Source organism: Mesoplodon bidens, assembly GCF_964165515.1.
Source record: "Mesoplodon bidens genome assembly, chromosome: 2".
NCBI lineage: Eukaryota > Metazoa > Chordata > Mammalia > Artiodactyla > Ziphiidae > Mesoplodon > Mesoplodon bidens.
Genome location: NC_138177.1, coordinates 170,241,698 through 170,257,486, shown reverse-complemented (window position 1 = coordinate 170,257,486; position 15,789 = coordinate 170,241,698). Strand labels below are relative to the sequence as shown.

General features: G+C 52.4%; 2 protein-coding genes across 8 annotated transcripts in view; both read right to left on the bottom strand.

Moving 5' to 3' along the window:
• Window positions 1-3,886, bottom strand: part of RAP1GAP (RAP1 GTPase activating protein) — a 66,238-nt gene extending 62,352 nt beyond the window's left edge. Inside the window, exon 1 of the mRNA XM_081226714.1 lies at window positions 3,801-3,886. The gene's annotated coding sequence lies outside the window, so the exon portion shown is untranslated. The remainder of the gene's footprint in view (window positions 1-3,800) is intronic.
• A 9,818-nt stretch (window positions 3,887-13,704) lies between these two features.
• The window catches only part of USP48 (ubiquitin specific peptidase 48), a gene marked incomplete at its 3' end in the record, with an annotated part of 68,323 nt that continues 66,238 nt past the window's right edge, over window positions 13,705-15,789 (bottom strand). For 6 of the 7 annotated variants that reach the window (XM_081224484.1, XM_081224485.1, XM_081224486.1 and 3 more), the window contains 2 exons: window positions 15,308-15,334; window positions 13,705-14,252 (listed from right to left, as the gene is read on the bottom strand). In XM_081224484.1, coding sequence (XP_081080610.1) covers window positions 14,230-14,252; window positions 15,308-15,334 — 50 coding nt within the window. Of the gene's footprint in view, window positions 14,253-15,245; window positions 15,335-15,789 lie in introns of those variants that run through there. The other variant, XM_081224481.1, reaches the window with a different exon arrangement.

Genomic DNA, 15,789 nt, shown 5'->3' with positions numbered 1-15,789 from the left:
ACTCTCAATAAATGCTTCCTGAGTGTGCAGACAAGGGCCCTACCATTGTGCCAGCACGGAGCGGGGGCACCACAGACCTGACTCCTTTCTTCCAGTGGGGAAGGCTGGTATCCCAGCGGAACCTCCCCGTTTTGGGGTGTCTCCCCACTAGCACCCCTCTGCTGCTTCTTCCTTCCTCTCTGAGTCACTGCCTGCAAGTACAAGTCTGCAGCCCTAAAAATAGAGCACATATGGGGGCATAAAAATACTCACAGATGTAAACTACAGCAGCAGCCCCCTGCCCTCAGGTCCCCCTCTGTTGACCCCAGGGTGGTCGCCCCAGGAAATCCCTGGACTGGAAACCCCTGCTTGGCCTAGTGTGGACCCAGAGTTTTCCATCTGCCGGAAGTCCTTAGCCAGGGGCCCCCTCTTGCCCCACACTGCCCAGCAGAGCCAAACTTCCTTTCCTCATTGGCACAGAGCTGACACCTCACACCTCACACTCCCTAGCCAGGCCAAGCTGCCTCCCAGAGTTGGAGATGGGCCCAGAGAGGGGAGATGACTTCCCCAGGCCACACAGCCAGCAAGAGGCAGGGCCAGGCCTGGACTCAGAACTAGCGCCCTGGCAAGCCCAGGGTGAGCATCCAAGTGAGAACGGCAAAGCCCGGAGCCCCTCGCTGCCCTCCACCTAGCATCAGTCTGCCCTGCAGAAGACATCTGAGCCCCCAGAAGCACCTCTCAGCAGCTGCCTCCCAGAGATGCCAGGCTCTCAGAGGCAGAGCCAGGTGCCAGGGCCCAGGCAGGCAGAGGTTCTGCTGAGTGAGGAGGTGGGTAGAGGAGAACCCCGAGGTTTCCCCTCCCTTCATACCAGCTGGCCCCCAGCCTCGCTGGGAGGGCAAAACAGAAACCAGGACTTGGCAAGGTCTCCCGGAAAAGTGGCAAAGGAAAGGGAACCCCCGGGCTGCTTGGAGCCTGGGCTTGGGGGGGTGTCCTGTTTTGGGAGGGGCCTGAGGAACAGCACCTCCAGGGGCAGCAAAGGGGCAGCCCAGGGAGAGGCTTCTCTGGCCACCTGGCAGGTATATGTCTGGGGGGAAGGTGGGCAGGAGAGGAAGGTCCACTGACGGGGAACCACAGGTAGTTTCCCAGGATTCTCAGGGTCAGCCAACCTGGTTTCATGTGAACCAAAAAAGAGGGAAGAAGGTGAGGGTGAGGTTTTGCTGGGGGTGGCCAGAGGGGCCTCTGCCACCCCCTGCTGGGGTGGTGCTGAGTTCGTGTCCCCCCAACAGGAAGCTGATGTAATGCATGCGTGTGTGCACCCATGGCGGCCTGGGTGTGGGTGGGTGCACGGGTCTATCTGCCAGGTTCACTTCTAAGGGTGCGGGGCTTCCTTGTGCTCTTTCCTGGGTGTGCGTCATGTGCGTGCCCTGGAGGAGGCAATGGAGGCCGTTATCAGCCCCATGAGGGCTTTGGAGGAGCCTCTTCTTCCTGACAACACCCTCCTCCTCTGTGTGCACACAGCATCTGGATGGCAGGTCTCTCCGCTTGCGGTATTGGTCAGAGTTAGAGGCGGGGGTCTTGGCCTGAGCGTGCGGTGCGTTCCTGTGTCTGGTTCCCGGGGTATCTGTGAATCGGAGAGTGTTTGCATCTGTGTCTGGCTGTGCACGGGTCTTGGTTGTTTGTGCAGCCGTGTGGCTGCTCAGCGGTGTCTGACGGCCAGGACAAAGGCCTCCACAGACAGACAGGTGGTGTGGAAGGCAGACCTGCCCCAGGAGTCCTCAGAGGGCCTCTCAGCTCTGGAACAGGACAGCCGGCAGGGGTGGGGCCTGGTGAGAGGGAGGTGGAGCGGGGTCTCAGGGTTCCCTTACCCCAGGCTCGTGCTGACCCAGCTGGGGGCCTGAGGCCAGAGCAGCAGAGACGTCCGAGCCTGCATTTCAAGAGGCCGAAGAAAGAATCCTTCTTGTCTCACAGGGGCAGAGGGTGGATAGAGAGGGGTCTCTGGAGACCCCTGCCAGGCAGGCACCCGGGGCAGAGAGGAGAGCAGAAGGCTTTGCCCAAGGAAGGCTGGGAGCTGGGAAGGTCCCAGGGAGGGCACACACACCATCATGGCCATGGGCAGAGGCAGCAAAGCAAGCACGGGGCTCTGGGAAGGGAGGTCTGAGTTCTGGACCCTGAAGAAAGGTGAAGTCCTCCTCAACCTGACCCCGCTTCCCACCTCCATCCCAGAGGCACCATCCCCCCCCCCGCCCCGCACCCCAGGCCGCACAGAAGAGCAAGTCACCTGTGAACCGCTCTACCTTGTCACTGACCCTGTCTCCACCCCACCACTGTGGAGATCCGTCTGGACCAGGAGCCAGAGAACTGATTCTAGGCCAGCCAAAGGTGACTCTGTGACCTTGGACAGTTCAGTCAGCCTCTCTGAGCCTCAGTTTCCTCATCTGTGCAATGGACACTCCAGTTCCCCTCCCTGAAACATTGCTGTGGATAAGGAAGGCTCTCTGCCACTTGAGGATTAATCGTGACCCTGGAATCCTTTCCAAGGCCATTAAGGTACCCCTCTGCTTCCCCAGACCCTCCAGCTGCCACGAGGTCTCAGAGCGAGACGCAGGTCCTGGATAGAGGGATGGGGGCCATCTTGGGGCCAGCTGGGCATGACTACCACCTGCCCCACTCAGCAGCTGCCCTCTCCCTGTCCGGGGGCCCCTTTGGCTGATTACCCTCTCATTAGCTAGGAAACTCAGGGCCGCCCAGCCGCTTGCCCTGGCCCAGCTTCTTCCTGCAGACACCCTCGGGAAGGAGGGACCACCACCCTGTAGCAGGCAGGGTGGACTAGGAGCCTGGGGAGGAAATGCTGCCTCCTTCCTTCAGTTCCCCTCTGCCCGTCTCTCCTGCTCTGTCCTGACCCAGCTTCTCCCAGTCTCCCTCCTGCTGGCCTCTGACTTTGGAGAGGAAGGGGGATGAAGCACGGGGACAGATGCCAATGTGCTATGTGTGGAGGGTGGCTTGTCCTTGATTCCACCCCCAGGCCTGTGGTAGGACCCCAAAAACTAGGGGTCACGCACAGGTCGGGGTCTAACTACCATGGAGGGAGGGAGCTTACGTCCTGAGCTGGTGTCTGTGTGTGTGCGTGCATGTGTGAACACAAGGGATCTTCCCCAAGCCCAGGCGCCCCACGGCTGGCACCAAAGCGTCTGCGGGTCGCAGGGACCGCCCTGTGGATTCCCACCGAGTCCTCAGATCCTGCGGAGCCGTGGGTGGGGGGGCCGACGAGGGGGCGTCTGACTGCGTGACGCGGGGGTGCCCTGTTCCGCGGCGGGTCAGGGACGAGGCTGGGGGGGGATGCGCGCTGTCCCTGGGGAAGCAAGGACTTCACTGCCCCCTCGGTTCAGGGTCGCTGGACCCCCACTTCCTTCCTCTGAGGACCGCAGTGCCTCCTCCTGGTGGGTGTCGGGGCCGGGCCCCTCCCCAGAAATCGAGAGAACGCGCCCGTTTCTCCGCGCCCCCTCCTCAGGGTGAGTCCAACACGGAACCCCCACCCACGCAGGGGGGTGGGACCCGAGCCCCCCCTCCCGAGCCGCGGCCTCGACCCACCCCGGAGGCAGGGGGCTGAGCCGCCCCCCCATCCCCCGCCCGCAGCGCGGCCAAAGCCAGCCTGCGCCCCCTCCCCGCCGGCCGCCGGCCCCCAGCCCCCGGGTCCCCGCCCGTTGCCCGCACCCTCCTGGCCGGCCCGCCCGCGCCGGGTCTTGGCTGACGGCCAAGGGGAGCCCGGGCCACCTCCGTCCCTTCCCCTTCCCAGGGCCGCCGCCCGGGCGGGGCGGACTCACCCGCGGGCCTGGGCCGGGGCTTCCTGGGCTCGGCGCTCCGGAGCCCGCGGCAGGCGCTGCAGCTCTGGTCGGACGCGGCTCGGCGTTCGCCGCCGCCGCCGCCGCCGCAGTTCGGGGGGGGTGGGGGGCGGCGTCACGTGACCGCGGAGCCTCCTTCCCGGCGCGCTCCCCCCTCACTGCGGAGCCAGAGCTGGAGCCGCGGGCTCGGCGGAGGCCCCCACTCGGCCGCCCGCCACAGCAGGTCCCGGAGGCGGGCGCTCTGCGCCCCATTTTACAGGTCGGGTAACTGAGAACCGGAGAGGGCAAGGACCGGCTCAAGGTTACACGGCTAAACTGGCAGGGCCGGGCGAGGATCCAGCGGTCCAGCTGACAGTCCCGGCTCCAAGGGGAGAGGGGCAACTTCTGCGACAAGTGGGGTCGACGGGAAAGTGCGGGACACGCCCTAGGCCCGCGAGTCTGCAGGGGCGGGAGGAAGGAGAAGGCGGCCAGGTTTAGCTGGGTGAGGAAGCTGTACCCCCGCGGCACGTCCTCCGCGCCCGGGCGCTTTGCGTGCCTCCTGGCAGCGGCGGCGCGCTGGCCCCCCAGCCGGTTAGCGGCTCTCCGACATCCTCCCGGGACTAGGTAGCTCTCTTCCTACTCCCAACCTAACCGGGGAACGGGGGTGGCGAACCTCAGGCCACGCTCGAAAGGAGTAGAGGGAAGGCTGCAGGAGAAAGGTGGGGTGAGGGCAAGGGTGAAAGCCCAGGCACGAAGGGGCCTCAGACATCACCGTAACCCGACCTCTGAGGCCCAGAGAGGGGAAGAGACTTGCCCAAGGTCACAGTCAAGCGAGCAGCAGCAATGCCGTGGACCCTTGAGCGGCTCCTGGGCCCCTCTCCCCACTGGACTCCCCTCCAAGGAGCAACCACCCTAGATGAACAGAGAAAACAGGCAGTGTGCCTGCAAGGCCAGAGCTGTCGGGGACCATGGGTGAGGCTGTGGTTGGTAGGCCCGCGTCACACAGAACGCTGATTTTAGAGGCGATCCTTACACGTCTGGTTCTCACACCCTCGCTCTAATAACTGGAGAAACTGAGGTCGCAAAAGGGATAGAAAAAAACCTCCATCTCATCTACCCTCCAAGGTCAGCGAGTCCAGTAGGCCCACTTCACAGGCAAGATTTAGGGAAGATTGAAGTCTTGTATTCATTTACTCACCATATTTGTTGAGCACCTGCTGTGTGCTTTAACAAGGGACCATCACTTCCACGGTCCCCATTCCCCCCTCTATCTTCCCAGCCATGGGGATTCATTTCATTAAGGAAAAGACCTGGGGCCTTCAGCAATGCTTCTTTCAGCCTCTGGACAATCTGAGCCTTTCAAGCCTGAGTTTTCAGTCCCACAGGGGTTGGGACCAGGGCCATGTTTCCCCGCCCAGGCTCTCACCTCAACCAACAGAGATTAGAATTAAGGGGGAGTAGCAGGCCATTCCTCACCCTCATCCCACCCCCTGAAAATGTGAAAAGGCAGAGGGGATGTAGGGATGGGGCACGCATTCTCTCCAGTCCTTCTGTGTCTCATCCGCAGGCACGCCCCAGCCATGGGTGGGAAAGAGTTCCCAACCCAGGGCTTCTCAAACTTCTAAGAGCACAGGAGTGGCCTGATCCAGATTCAGTGGGTCTGGGGCCTGGGCTTCTGCATTTCTAATAAAGCTTCACGGCATTGCCGGTGCTCTGGGGCCACAGATAACATTTTGAATAGTGCTGGCAGAACAAGGCCCTCAGGGAAGAAGAAACAAAACTGCAGGGGCTCCGAGAGCAGCACCTACTCACTCTGGGCCCCACCCCCACCCCGGGTTTGATTTCCTGCCTAAGCATCAGGCCTGAGCCTGGTTCCTTCTCAGGATGTACCAGGGCTTTATAGTTTGGTTCAAAGCTGTAGTTAAGAGGGAAGAAGTTGAATGAGACTGGTCAAGGTACGTCTGGGGATGGTGCAGAAGGGATTTCATAGTGCAGCAACTGCCCCAGACTGGTGTGTTGTACAGGACACTGGTCCTGAGAGATGCTTGGTGAAGTAAAATTGTATTTGGGAAACACTGGTTGAAAACCTAAAGCCCTTCCAGGGCAGCATGCACTGGGCTAACCTGCCTACAGCAGGGCTGGGCTCACACATCTCAGGAAGGGCACACAAACTCCAGGGTTCTCTGAAGCACTACATCTCCTCCCATCCTCTGTCTTTTTTGTGAACTGGGCTAGATGGATCCTTGAATTCAGTTCCCATCAAAATTCCGGTGCCTCTTCAGCCTCTCCAACTACTCGCCCAAAAAGCCCTCTTCCCCTCCATGCTGTGAGACAGAGACCATGGGCTTCCAACTCTGGCCAGGAAAGCACTGCTGGTGGTACCATTCCAGACTGGACTCTGGAGTGAAGCCACAGTGCCTCAAGTGAGCCACAGCAAGGGGCCCGATGGAGGCAGAGGAAGTGCGGAAACAAGCTAAGTGAGGAGTTGCAGCTGTGATCTTTCGTGGTCCGGACCAGCAAACTCCAAGGTCTCCAAGGGCCTGTGGTCCTATGGGCACCGAGGGACTGACTGTACCCAATCCTGGCTGAGTAGGTCAAAACACGAAGGCTCTTCTGTGCCAGGCCTCTATTTCTTCTTTATTAACCAAGGAGCTCTTCAATTACAGCACTTTCCTCTTTACAGAAAACCTCAGTGCAAGAGGCTTATAATCTCTCCTGTGTCCTGGGGGGCAGCATGCTGAGACTCTCAGGGGCCCTGGGGAGAAGGCAGCCAGCACGTGCCATAGGGGGCTGGGCACAGAGCCTGGCATGGAGCCTGGGTATTAAAGGGAAGATTGAATGAAGGCCCTGAAGCTTCACTTTCCCTGTCCTATTTCAATCCAAACCACTCAAGACTGACCACTCATGCATGGCTGCCTCTGGGCACAAGCCTTCTCTTTTCCAAACACTTAATACATTGCGACCCAGCAACCACCCCTGCCCTCCCTCCCCACTGCTGAAAAATGAAAGCTGGCTTCAAAAAATCTGACATCTAAGAAGGCTGGAGAGTGAAAACGTGGGTGGCACAGCTGTAAACTTGGAATAATGCACGAGGGAGTCCAAAACTGGGAATGGAAATTACTCTCTGCCACCCTTCCCTGCCTGGCCAGATCAGGAAGATAGGGATGGGAACTGCCCAGTGGGAAAGGCAGAGGGAGAAAACCCAGAGTGGTGGGTCCCCAAGGTGTGTTGTCCGCAGAACACTGAGCCAGGTCTAGGAGGGGCTGGTGAAGAGGAGGAGGGTGGGCTGCAGGGACGGCTGGAAGAAAGTTCCGCCCCATTGAGAACAAGACCGATGAGGACTGAGAGTCAGTCAGCCCCAGGGCACATCCGTCAAGAAAGGTTCTGAGGCCTCAGTGTCTCGGTGGGCTGCCATGCTGATGCCGGAGACACAGCAGACAGGATGCCACACTGGGGGGACTCACTCTTGGATCACAACTGTGAACGCAGCTAGGAAATCCCCATTTTGAGGACAAAGGAGACAAGCCTAAAGGTGGGGACAGCACTGGTCACACCAAAGTAATAGAAAACACTCTCCCAGGGATCTTGCTGTTGCTCGACAAGAGCTTCCAGGGGGTCCTGAAGTGTTCATCCGGTTTTTCCTTGCTGAGAACATATGTGACACACTGCAGGATACAGGATGAATAAGATGGCCAGAGACCCTGCCCTCAGGGAGCTAGACCAGTCCAGCACTAATTAGGTTGATTCATTTTCTGGCATTTGGAGTGGTTTTAAATGCAGACGTAAGGGGCTTCCCTGGTGGCGCAGTGGTTAAGAATCCACCTGCCGGGCTTCCCTGGTGGCGCAGTGGTTGGGAGTCCGCCTGCTGATGCAGGGGACGCGGGTTCGTGCCCTGGTCCGGGAGGGTCCCGCATGCCGCGGAGTGGCTGGGCCTGTGAGCCATGGCTGCTGGGCCTGCGCGTCCGGAGCCTGTGCTCCGCAACGGGAGAGGCCGCGGTGGTAAGAGGCCTGCGTACCGCAAAAAAAAAGAATCCGCCTGCCAATGCAGGGGACATGGGTTCGAGCCCTGGCCCGGGAAGATCCCACATGCCGTGGAGCAACTAAGCCCGCGCGCCACAACTACCGAAGCCCGCGTGCCTAGATCCCGTGCTCCACAACAACAGAAGCCACCGCAGTGAGAAGCCCGCGGACCGCAACGAAGACTAGCCCCCCGCTCACTGCAACCAGAGAAAGCCCGTGTGCAGCAACAAAGACCCAACGCAGCCAAAAATAAAAATAAAAAATAAATTAAAAAAAATAAAATAAATGCAGACATAAGATCCAGCACAGCCCTAACTCTGGCTCCCAGTTAAGACAAAAATAAGTAATTCACTCTAGTTCCAGAATTCTAGACAGTCTAGCACGGCTTGAAGCCTCCTTCACCCAGAGCCAGTGCACGCTACAGATGGGAGAGGAGATGCAGCAGAAACTCCAAACATAAACCAATCAAAGAAATGACTCACATATAATACAAGAGTCCTTAGAGGTCGTCCAGTCGCGCAATTTCCCAAGCACACTCCCTGGACTTCGAGGTAGTGGGTGGCGGTAGGGGTGAAGAGGTGAGGCCCCACTGCCTCCTTCCACCTAATTCCTGCTCGACAATTTCTACACCCAACTTCCTTTTAGAGCGAACACTGAGGCACAAAGGGGAACACACTTATCCAGGACCATAAAAAGAGCTGGTAGCGTTTAGTGTTCTCTCGGTTACGCCAGAGAATGGGGGGAAGGGAGACCAAGATCCAAGCTTGCAGAGGCCCATGTGCCAGCCGGCAATGTTTCAACCCAGGCAGCCGCTGCCCAGGCCTCTGGCTTCCTTGGGGTGTGTCCCCCACTTCCTGTGGCCCAGGGCCTGCCTCGCCTGGCAGCACTAACGCAGATCTGGAATTCAAGCTGCCATTCCAGCTGCTGTTATGAGGCTGGTTCCCTCCCTGACCAAGAGCAATTTCACTTCAAAGGCCCTGGCCTACGCAGTCCCAGCCAAATCCTTGAAAGCAGGTCTTTTTGGTTTTGCCCCTTTAAACATGTTGGGGGAGAACAGATGATGCCCTCTGTTTGAGACCAATACAGTAATTACGTTGGACAAGCTCTCAGAAGGAACTTCAGGGGGAATTCAGACAGCCTCATGAATGGCAAAGTATGAACACACGGCACGAGAAGAGCCACCGAGTCACTGGTGCCCGTGGACGAAGCCTGTTTGGCAGCAGGATACACGTCTTTGGGAAACATGGTCTTGCCTCTGCTTGGGGAGACACAGCCAGGGCTCAGTCCAGTAATGAGCTGGTGCAGGTCCCAATTCTAAAGGCAGAACAATGTCACCTAGAAAAGGCCAGACAGGGCTTCCCTGGTGGCGCAGTGGTTAAGAATCCGTCTGCCAATGCAGGGGACACGGGTTTGGGCCCTGGTCTGGGAAGATCCCACATGCCTTGGAGCAGCTAAGCCCGTGTGCCACAACTACCCGAGCCTGCGAGCCACAACTACTGAAGCCTAGAGCTCGTGCTCCGCAACAAGAGAAGCCACCGCAATGAGAAGCCCACACACTGCAACGAAGAGTGGCCCCCGCTCGCTGCAACTAGAGAAAGCCCACGTGCAGCAATGAAGACCCAACATAGCCAAAAATAATAAAGAAAGAAAGAAAGAATAATAATAATAATAAAGGCCAGACAACTCCTGGCAAGTTACAAAGATGACTTGATTCACAAGACCAATTCTGCAACCTCTTCCCAAAACCTAATGAGGCTCAGCAAAGATACCTAACTCTTACCATATGAACAAATGTCACCAACTTGTCTGAAACACATGCATTTTTTAAAAGTGCTGAATGTGATATGGTTGGCAGTACACTGCAATCATGTGATAAAGCGGGTCCTGCAGCTTATCTGTTGGGGAAGTTCCCAGAAGCACAAGAAATACCTGTTCCATGTACCCTACTCTTGAAAAATATTATTCACTAAATCTCAAGAGGTAAATAAAGAATATAAAACACGATTCTCAGATCAGAAAATAGCCTGAAGCACTGGCCGCAGTCTTCTGCTTTGCCCGGTGCCTGCACAGCTTGGCCTCTGAGGCTCACGGCACCTGTTCCTGAAGTTCTTGGTAATGACAATCAAAACACTGGAAGCTGCCCCTCTGGGGCAGAACCTGCCTATCACAGAGACATAAATCTTCAACATGCATTCCAAACGTGTTTCAAATTCCTTTCAACATGACCCTGCAAATAAACATAGAATCAAGGCACCTTACTGTTTGGCCATTAGCTTCACTTTCCTTATGGGCCAAGAGGAAATATCTATATAACGGAATAATCAAACATACCTGTCCAGCCATCATTTTAACTCTCATGGCTTCCAGCATAACGTATGTCCTCAAGTTCTCAGGGAGGGGGTTCCAGGCAGCTTGGCGATGCCGTTACAAGACCTCTTTTTGAAGACTTGCGGGAAAGATTCCACAGCGTTTCATCACAAAGGCTAAAGTCTAATTACAAAGAATCATGAAGTATTTTACCCCAACAGTGTTTATTATTGCATGATCCTCAGTGTGGGAGGGTGAACAAAGCAGCAAATACTGTTCTGTTCGAAGAGATAATTTGGAAACCAAGACAAAGCAAAGCTAAGCAACTTTGCTTAAAGGTAAATGGTGAGATTATCTGTAACACAGGTGACCCAACTTCTCAAACTAGCCCTTTCAACACTCGCCTACACAAGTATGTGCTATCTGAACAGCTAGCAGACTCCTCAGCCCAATTAACTCAAAAGCCAGATCTGAAAAAAACCCACAAATGTTTGGGATGTATGATATGGAGGCGTTGTTTTCTACATCGCTCTACTACACTTTTTTTTTGGGGGGGGGGGCTATGTTGGGTCTTCGTTGCTGTGCGCAGGCTTCCTCTAGTTGCGGCGAGCGGGGACTACTCTTCATTGCGGTGCACAGGCTTCTCATTGCGGTGGCTTCTCTTGTTGTGGAGCTTGGGCTCTAGGCGCGTGGGCTTCAGTAGCTGTGGCGCACAGGCTTAGTTGCTCTGCGGCATGTGGGATCTTCCCGGACCAGGGCTCGAACCCGTGTCCCCTGCCTTGGCAGGCGGATTCTTAACCACTGCACCGCCAAGTCTCCATACTAGACTTGACCTTCAGGACTCGGCACAAAGCTGTTGCTAAGTATGTGAAACAAAGTGTTACCATTTTACAAATGTCCGTAACCTGTATTTTAATGAATAAAGGATTCCACTCATGTTGACAATCAAATCCCCAGCCAATATTGGTATCTATGCATTGCCTGGATTTTCGGGGTGGTAAACGGCTAGCTTTCAGAATCAGAAATACAGTTCATGACAAAACCCTGCACCTGGGGTGGGGATGCACGGGCCATAGGCAAAGGGGTAAGAATCTCCTTAAAATGAAAATGCTGGTTGTTCATGAGACGGAACTCTATTCACAGTCCCCTGTAACACTGAACAAGCTGAACAGCCAAATGCCAGAGAGAAAGGATGTGACACTCCTGCGCGATTCTGTAACAGGAAAGGCAGGCTTCAGTGCTCATTTCACCTTAGCAGTTTGTTCAGAGATAAACCACCCTTTGGGTATTTAAAACAGGTTATTCAAGCCTAGCATTCACTTCAAGTATTAACCAGGGTCTGATCAAGAAGCCCATGACCATACAGACCAACCAAATGGACATTTAAAGTAATAAAAAACTCACTCGGGATTATGATGCCACAGAAACAAACACACATTTCTTTTAAATTGGGCAGAATGGTAACTGTAATTCTACACAATAAAGTTCATTAATACACAGATACTTATTCCCCCCAAGGAATGAAGACATCCAAATGGCGGCCTATATCTGAGGTGACGGCAACAACTCGTAGCAGAATGGCACGTGGTACACATCAGATTGGGGTTGAGGAATGGACACAGCAATACGATGAGGATGGGGGGCAGGGGTGACTTCAAGCTTCATTTTACCTTCCACAGAAGGCTGTCTTTAAAAAAACAAAAACAAAACCACATGCATAAGAAACCTGATGGGAAAAGTCTCTGCACCTTAGTGTGGTCAGTCAAGGAGACAATTGATCTCCATCTATTAATACAGACAAGGCAAGACTTGATTTTAGGTTACACGTTGTACCTGTTTTCCCTGCACAAAGTGGTGAGGGCCACTAAATACACGTATCCATGACTGTGTAACTCTGCCCACCGACCGTGGGTGGGAGAGGGCCCAGCCCAAGGCTTCCCAACAGGGGCGGCTTGCACATGCAGACTTATCGGGTCTCAGGCCTGAAAACGTGCACTTCTAATACAGCTTCGCAGTGCTGCTCGTCCTGTGGGGCCACAGACATCACTCTGAGCAGTGCAGTGCTGGTAGCACATGGTTAAGTCATGGGGGCAGGAGACAGAAAACTGCTGGAGCATCACCTGCTCACACAGGGCCCACCCCACTCCCACCACCTGTGCAGATCAGTAAGGGAGCCAGTACTGGGTCATCAGCCTGAAAGACCTACCACAGGCTGTTATTTTGTACCACCGCATGAGGAAAAAAAAGACTCAAGTAACACATTTTAAAACTGTTATTAACAGCAAACTGGGGAAGTACATCAGATTTCTGGGTGACTACTGACATGTTTATGTCAGTCCCCAGAAAGAACCTTCTCTGGACAAACAGCTTCTTTACAGGGAGGAGGAAGCAGCTGCATCAAGTACTAAGTGAACTTGCAAAGTCTTTACCCTGGGAAAGTAGTAGTTGCTTGGCATGTTATTATTTTATGTTCAGGTTCATTGGGGGGCGGGGGACTGCAGGTGTTGGGATCTAAAAATGAGGATTAGCTCACGACCTGGACCTCAAGTCCTTCCTTTCCCTTTGCCGACCTGAAGGTGGGGCCCACAGGTTCCTAGGATGGGTTGTGAGGGTCCTGTATGCAGTGCACCCCCCCCCACAGACTCATTAAACACCCCCTGCCTCCCCAGGGGGTACAGACTGAAGACACTGCAAACACAGAGGGGAAACTCAGGTAAGAAGTTGTAATTTTACCAAAAAGCCATAATTATTCCGATAAAAAGATCTATTCAAAGGGGATGCTGCCAAGGTTACTGGTCCTCAAATAGAAACCTGACACCCACATCTGGTATTTCAGTTTAAATTTTCAGAAAAGGAAGGGGTTTAAAAAAAAAAAAAAAAAAAAGCCCAGCAAAACCCAAGGCTAAATAAAGTGTTAGCAAAAGAGATGCCTGAGTCAGCATCTCGGCCGAAAACTTGTACGTACGTACTCAGAGGAAACAGTGAAACAAACTCCAGTCTTAATTCCTTTGAAAATCCTCTGATACTCTAACGAATCCTGCTTTGGTCACATGTCGCTAACCAACAATCCTGAGCTGGATGACGTGGCACACTCCATGCACACATTTTTTTTCATTTTTGAACAATGTGATCTAAAAGATCCTTTCTGGGTGTTTTGGAAGAATGCTTTTTCAAAAAAAGAGAAGTGAGATCCAAGAAATGGCGGACTTGGAGGATGGGAAGAAGAAACTTTATATAAAAACCCGTGTTATTTTCCAAATGTATTTCAGGCCATTTTACTCTTCAGATAAGGTGGTCAGACTTCTCAAAAGTGCAAGGTGTATTTGATTTCCCACTTTTTAATACTAGCAAAACTGGAGGATGCTATGACATGTAATACATTCACCATCCTTTCTGAAATGCATGGAATTAAAAAGCCTTTGAAGACACAAGTGAGACACAATCCCTTGGCTCATTGCAGGAGACACACAGATGCACCCTCCTTTCCCAGCACCAAGTCAGAGACCAGCGGGCAGGATGTGAGGCAGGTGCACTGGAGCCGACACGGAGAGGAATCTACTCTGAAGACACTTTTCCACAATTACGGCAAGGTCTTCACTTTCATGCTTTATTGAAAGTAAAATATGAATCAAAGACAGGTATTGGTAAGCAGGTTATGTCTCTAAAGAATTACTTTTAGTTCAGAGCAGAATGTTGTCCCATCTACTGTGATACAAATCCTTTATGGACCAATGCATCTGGTATGAAACTCAAGCAAGGAAATATAACAGAACTTTATTCCCTCCCGTGCCTATAAATCTCATATGTAAACATGATTTACTGATAACTGCTACTAAACTTTTTCAGTCTTTACTTGCCCATTCCCCCCCCACCCCCCTTAAATATAAAATTTGAAACATTTCCTTCAAGTCTGATGGCCTTCAGTGCAATCTGCTTTACTTGACATAAGGCATTTGGGGACAGTCACTTTTGAATGGTTTTCTGCCTTGCGGAGGAGTCATGTAATGGTTTAATTCTTGAATCCACTTTTTCTGTAATGCCCTAACATGTCAAACTCCTCTTCCTTTCTGGTCATTTCTTAGCAGTCAGCAAATGTTCAAAAAGATTAATGTCCAAGAAGACCAGTACCTGGGAAAAGAAACACACGTGGAAGTACAGTTGTGAACTGCAAGGTAAGAGTTCATATATTCCATTTGCCAAGAACGCATCACCAACAGGGAATATCCAACTTAATAAATGAGCACAGAAGCCTTTTGACGTTGAAGGATAAGAAAAAATATCAACAGACTCCAGGTTTTCAGCTAAAGCACATTCCCATTGAAAGCCATGTGGCTGTTAGTTATCTCCACACAAGTTACTCAGATTTTACTGATGCTTTCATTTGATGGCCATTTTTCATAAAGAAATTTTTTGCTTTGTTTGTTTTGACCACATCAGGAGTTTCTGTGTAGTGGGAATGTGTAGACAAAAAGCCGCACCGAGAGGGAGGCTTTATTTAGGCCAGTAGCGTGGCTCACTTGTTCGCTTTAGCAAAGAACCCCTGGTATTCGATTCAACCTCGTTCTTGGGCAAAGGTGCAACCTGTCACAGACCTCTGGACTAGGCCACAAAGAATCAAACTGGCAACAGTTAAATATGTAAATGTCAAAGGTCTGGATTCGACTATGTGCACAACTATAGTGGCCAAGATGTAGTAGGAGGCACTGTCGTTTATCAATTTAAAGTAATAATCCAAGAAATGCCTAATTCTAAATAGATCAATGAAACCTCTTCACTGAACCTAATATAATTCAGCCAATTCTTCTCCTCTAATTCTTATCAGTTACATACAAACTGTTTTGCTCTAAGATGGGACTGACAGGAGGAACTTGAAAAGGTTAAGTATAAAAATCAAAATGCCACTAGCTAATTCCCCAACTTCCCCCCGAAATGAGAAAGAAAAAGCAGAATGGATATCTCAAAGTAGATATGTCTAACACACAGGCCCTATTTGAGGCCTGAGGCCTGAGTGCTGATACAGATAATGAAGAAGCTTGAATAAAAAATGCATTTAACTAAAATTAATTTCAGTCATGAGACTCAGATTGAATTAAATTTTAAAATCAAATCATAGGCTTCACTTTAATAGAAAATTAGAGTATGACTCTGACATTCATGAACAAAATGTGACAAATGTAACTTACCTTTAAACCCTTCTTCTGGCATACACACTGGAAGGAAAAAAACAGAATTCCAAATTGAAAAGATTGTCACTACCGACAGTAATAAGTTCACTTCAATGCCTAAAGACGAAAAGTTTAAAATAACTTTTAATTACCTTGTTCACCTATAAACATTACCTTTGAAGTTATAGACAATAATCAAATGAAAATCTTTCTCTTTGCTTTTATTTTTATCAAAGCAATACATATGCATCACTCAAAAGACAAATACTGGGAGAAAAAGGGTTGTCACTGGAGCCAACATTCTGCATGATGGGGGGAGGGGCCTGGAGAAAACCATGTGGCCATCGCCCTCTCCCCCCCTCCGCCTCCCATTCCCACACTCTAGAAGGAACCACTTTCAGCCCTTGCAGCCACTTCTGGTATTTAACCTCTGTATTTCTAAATAACATGATTATATTGCTAATTCATAATTTTAGATTCTATCTAATAATTTCAGGGAA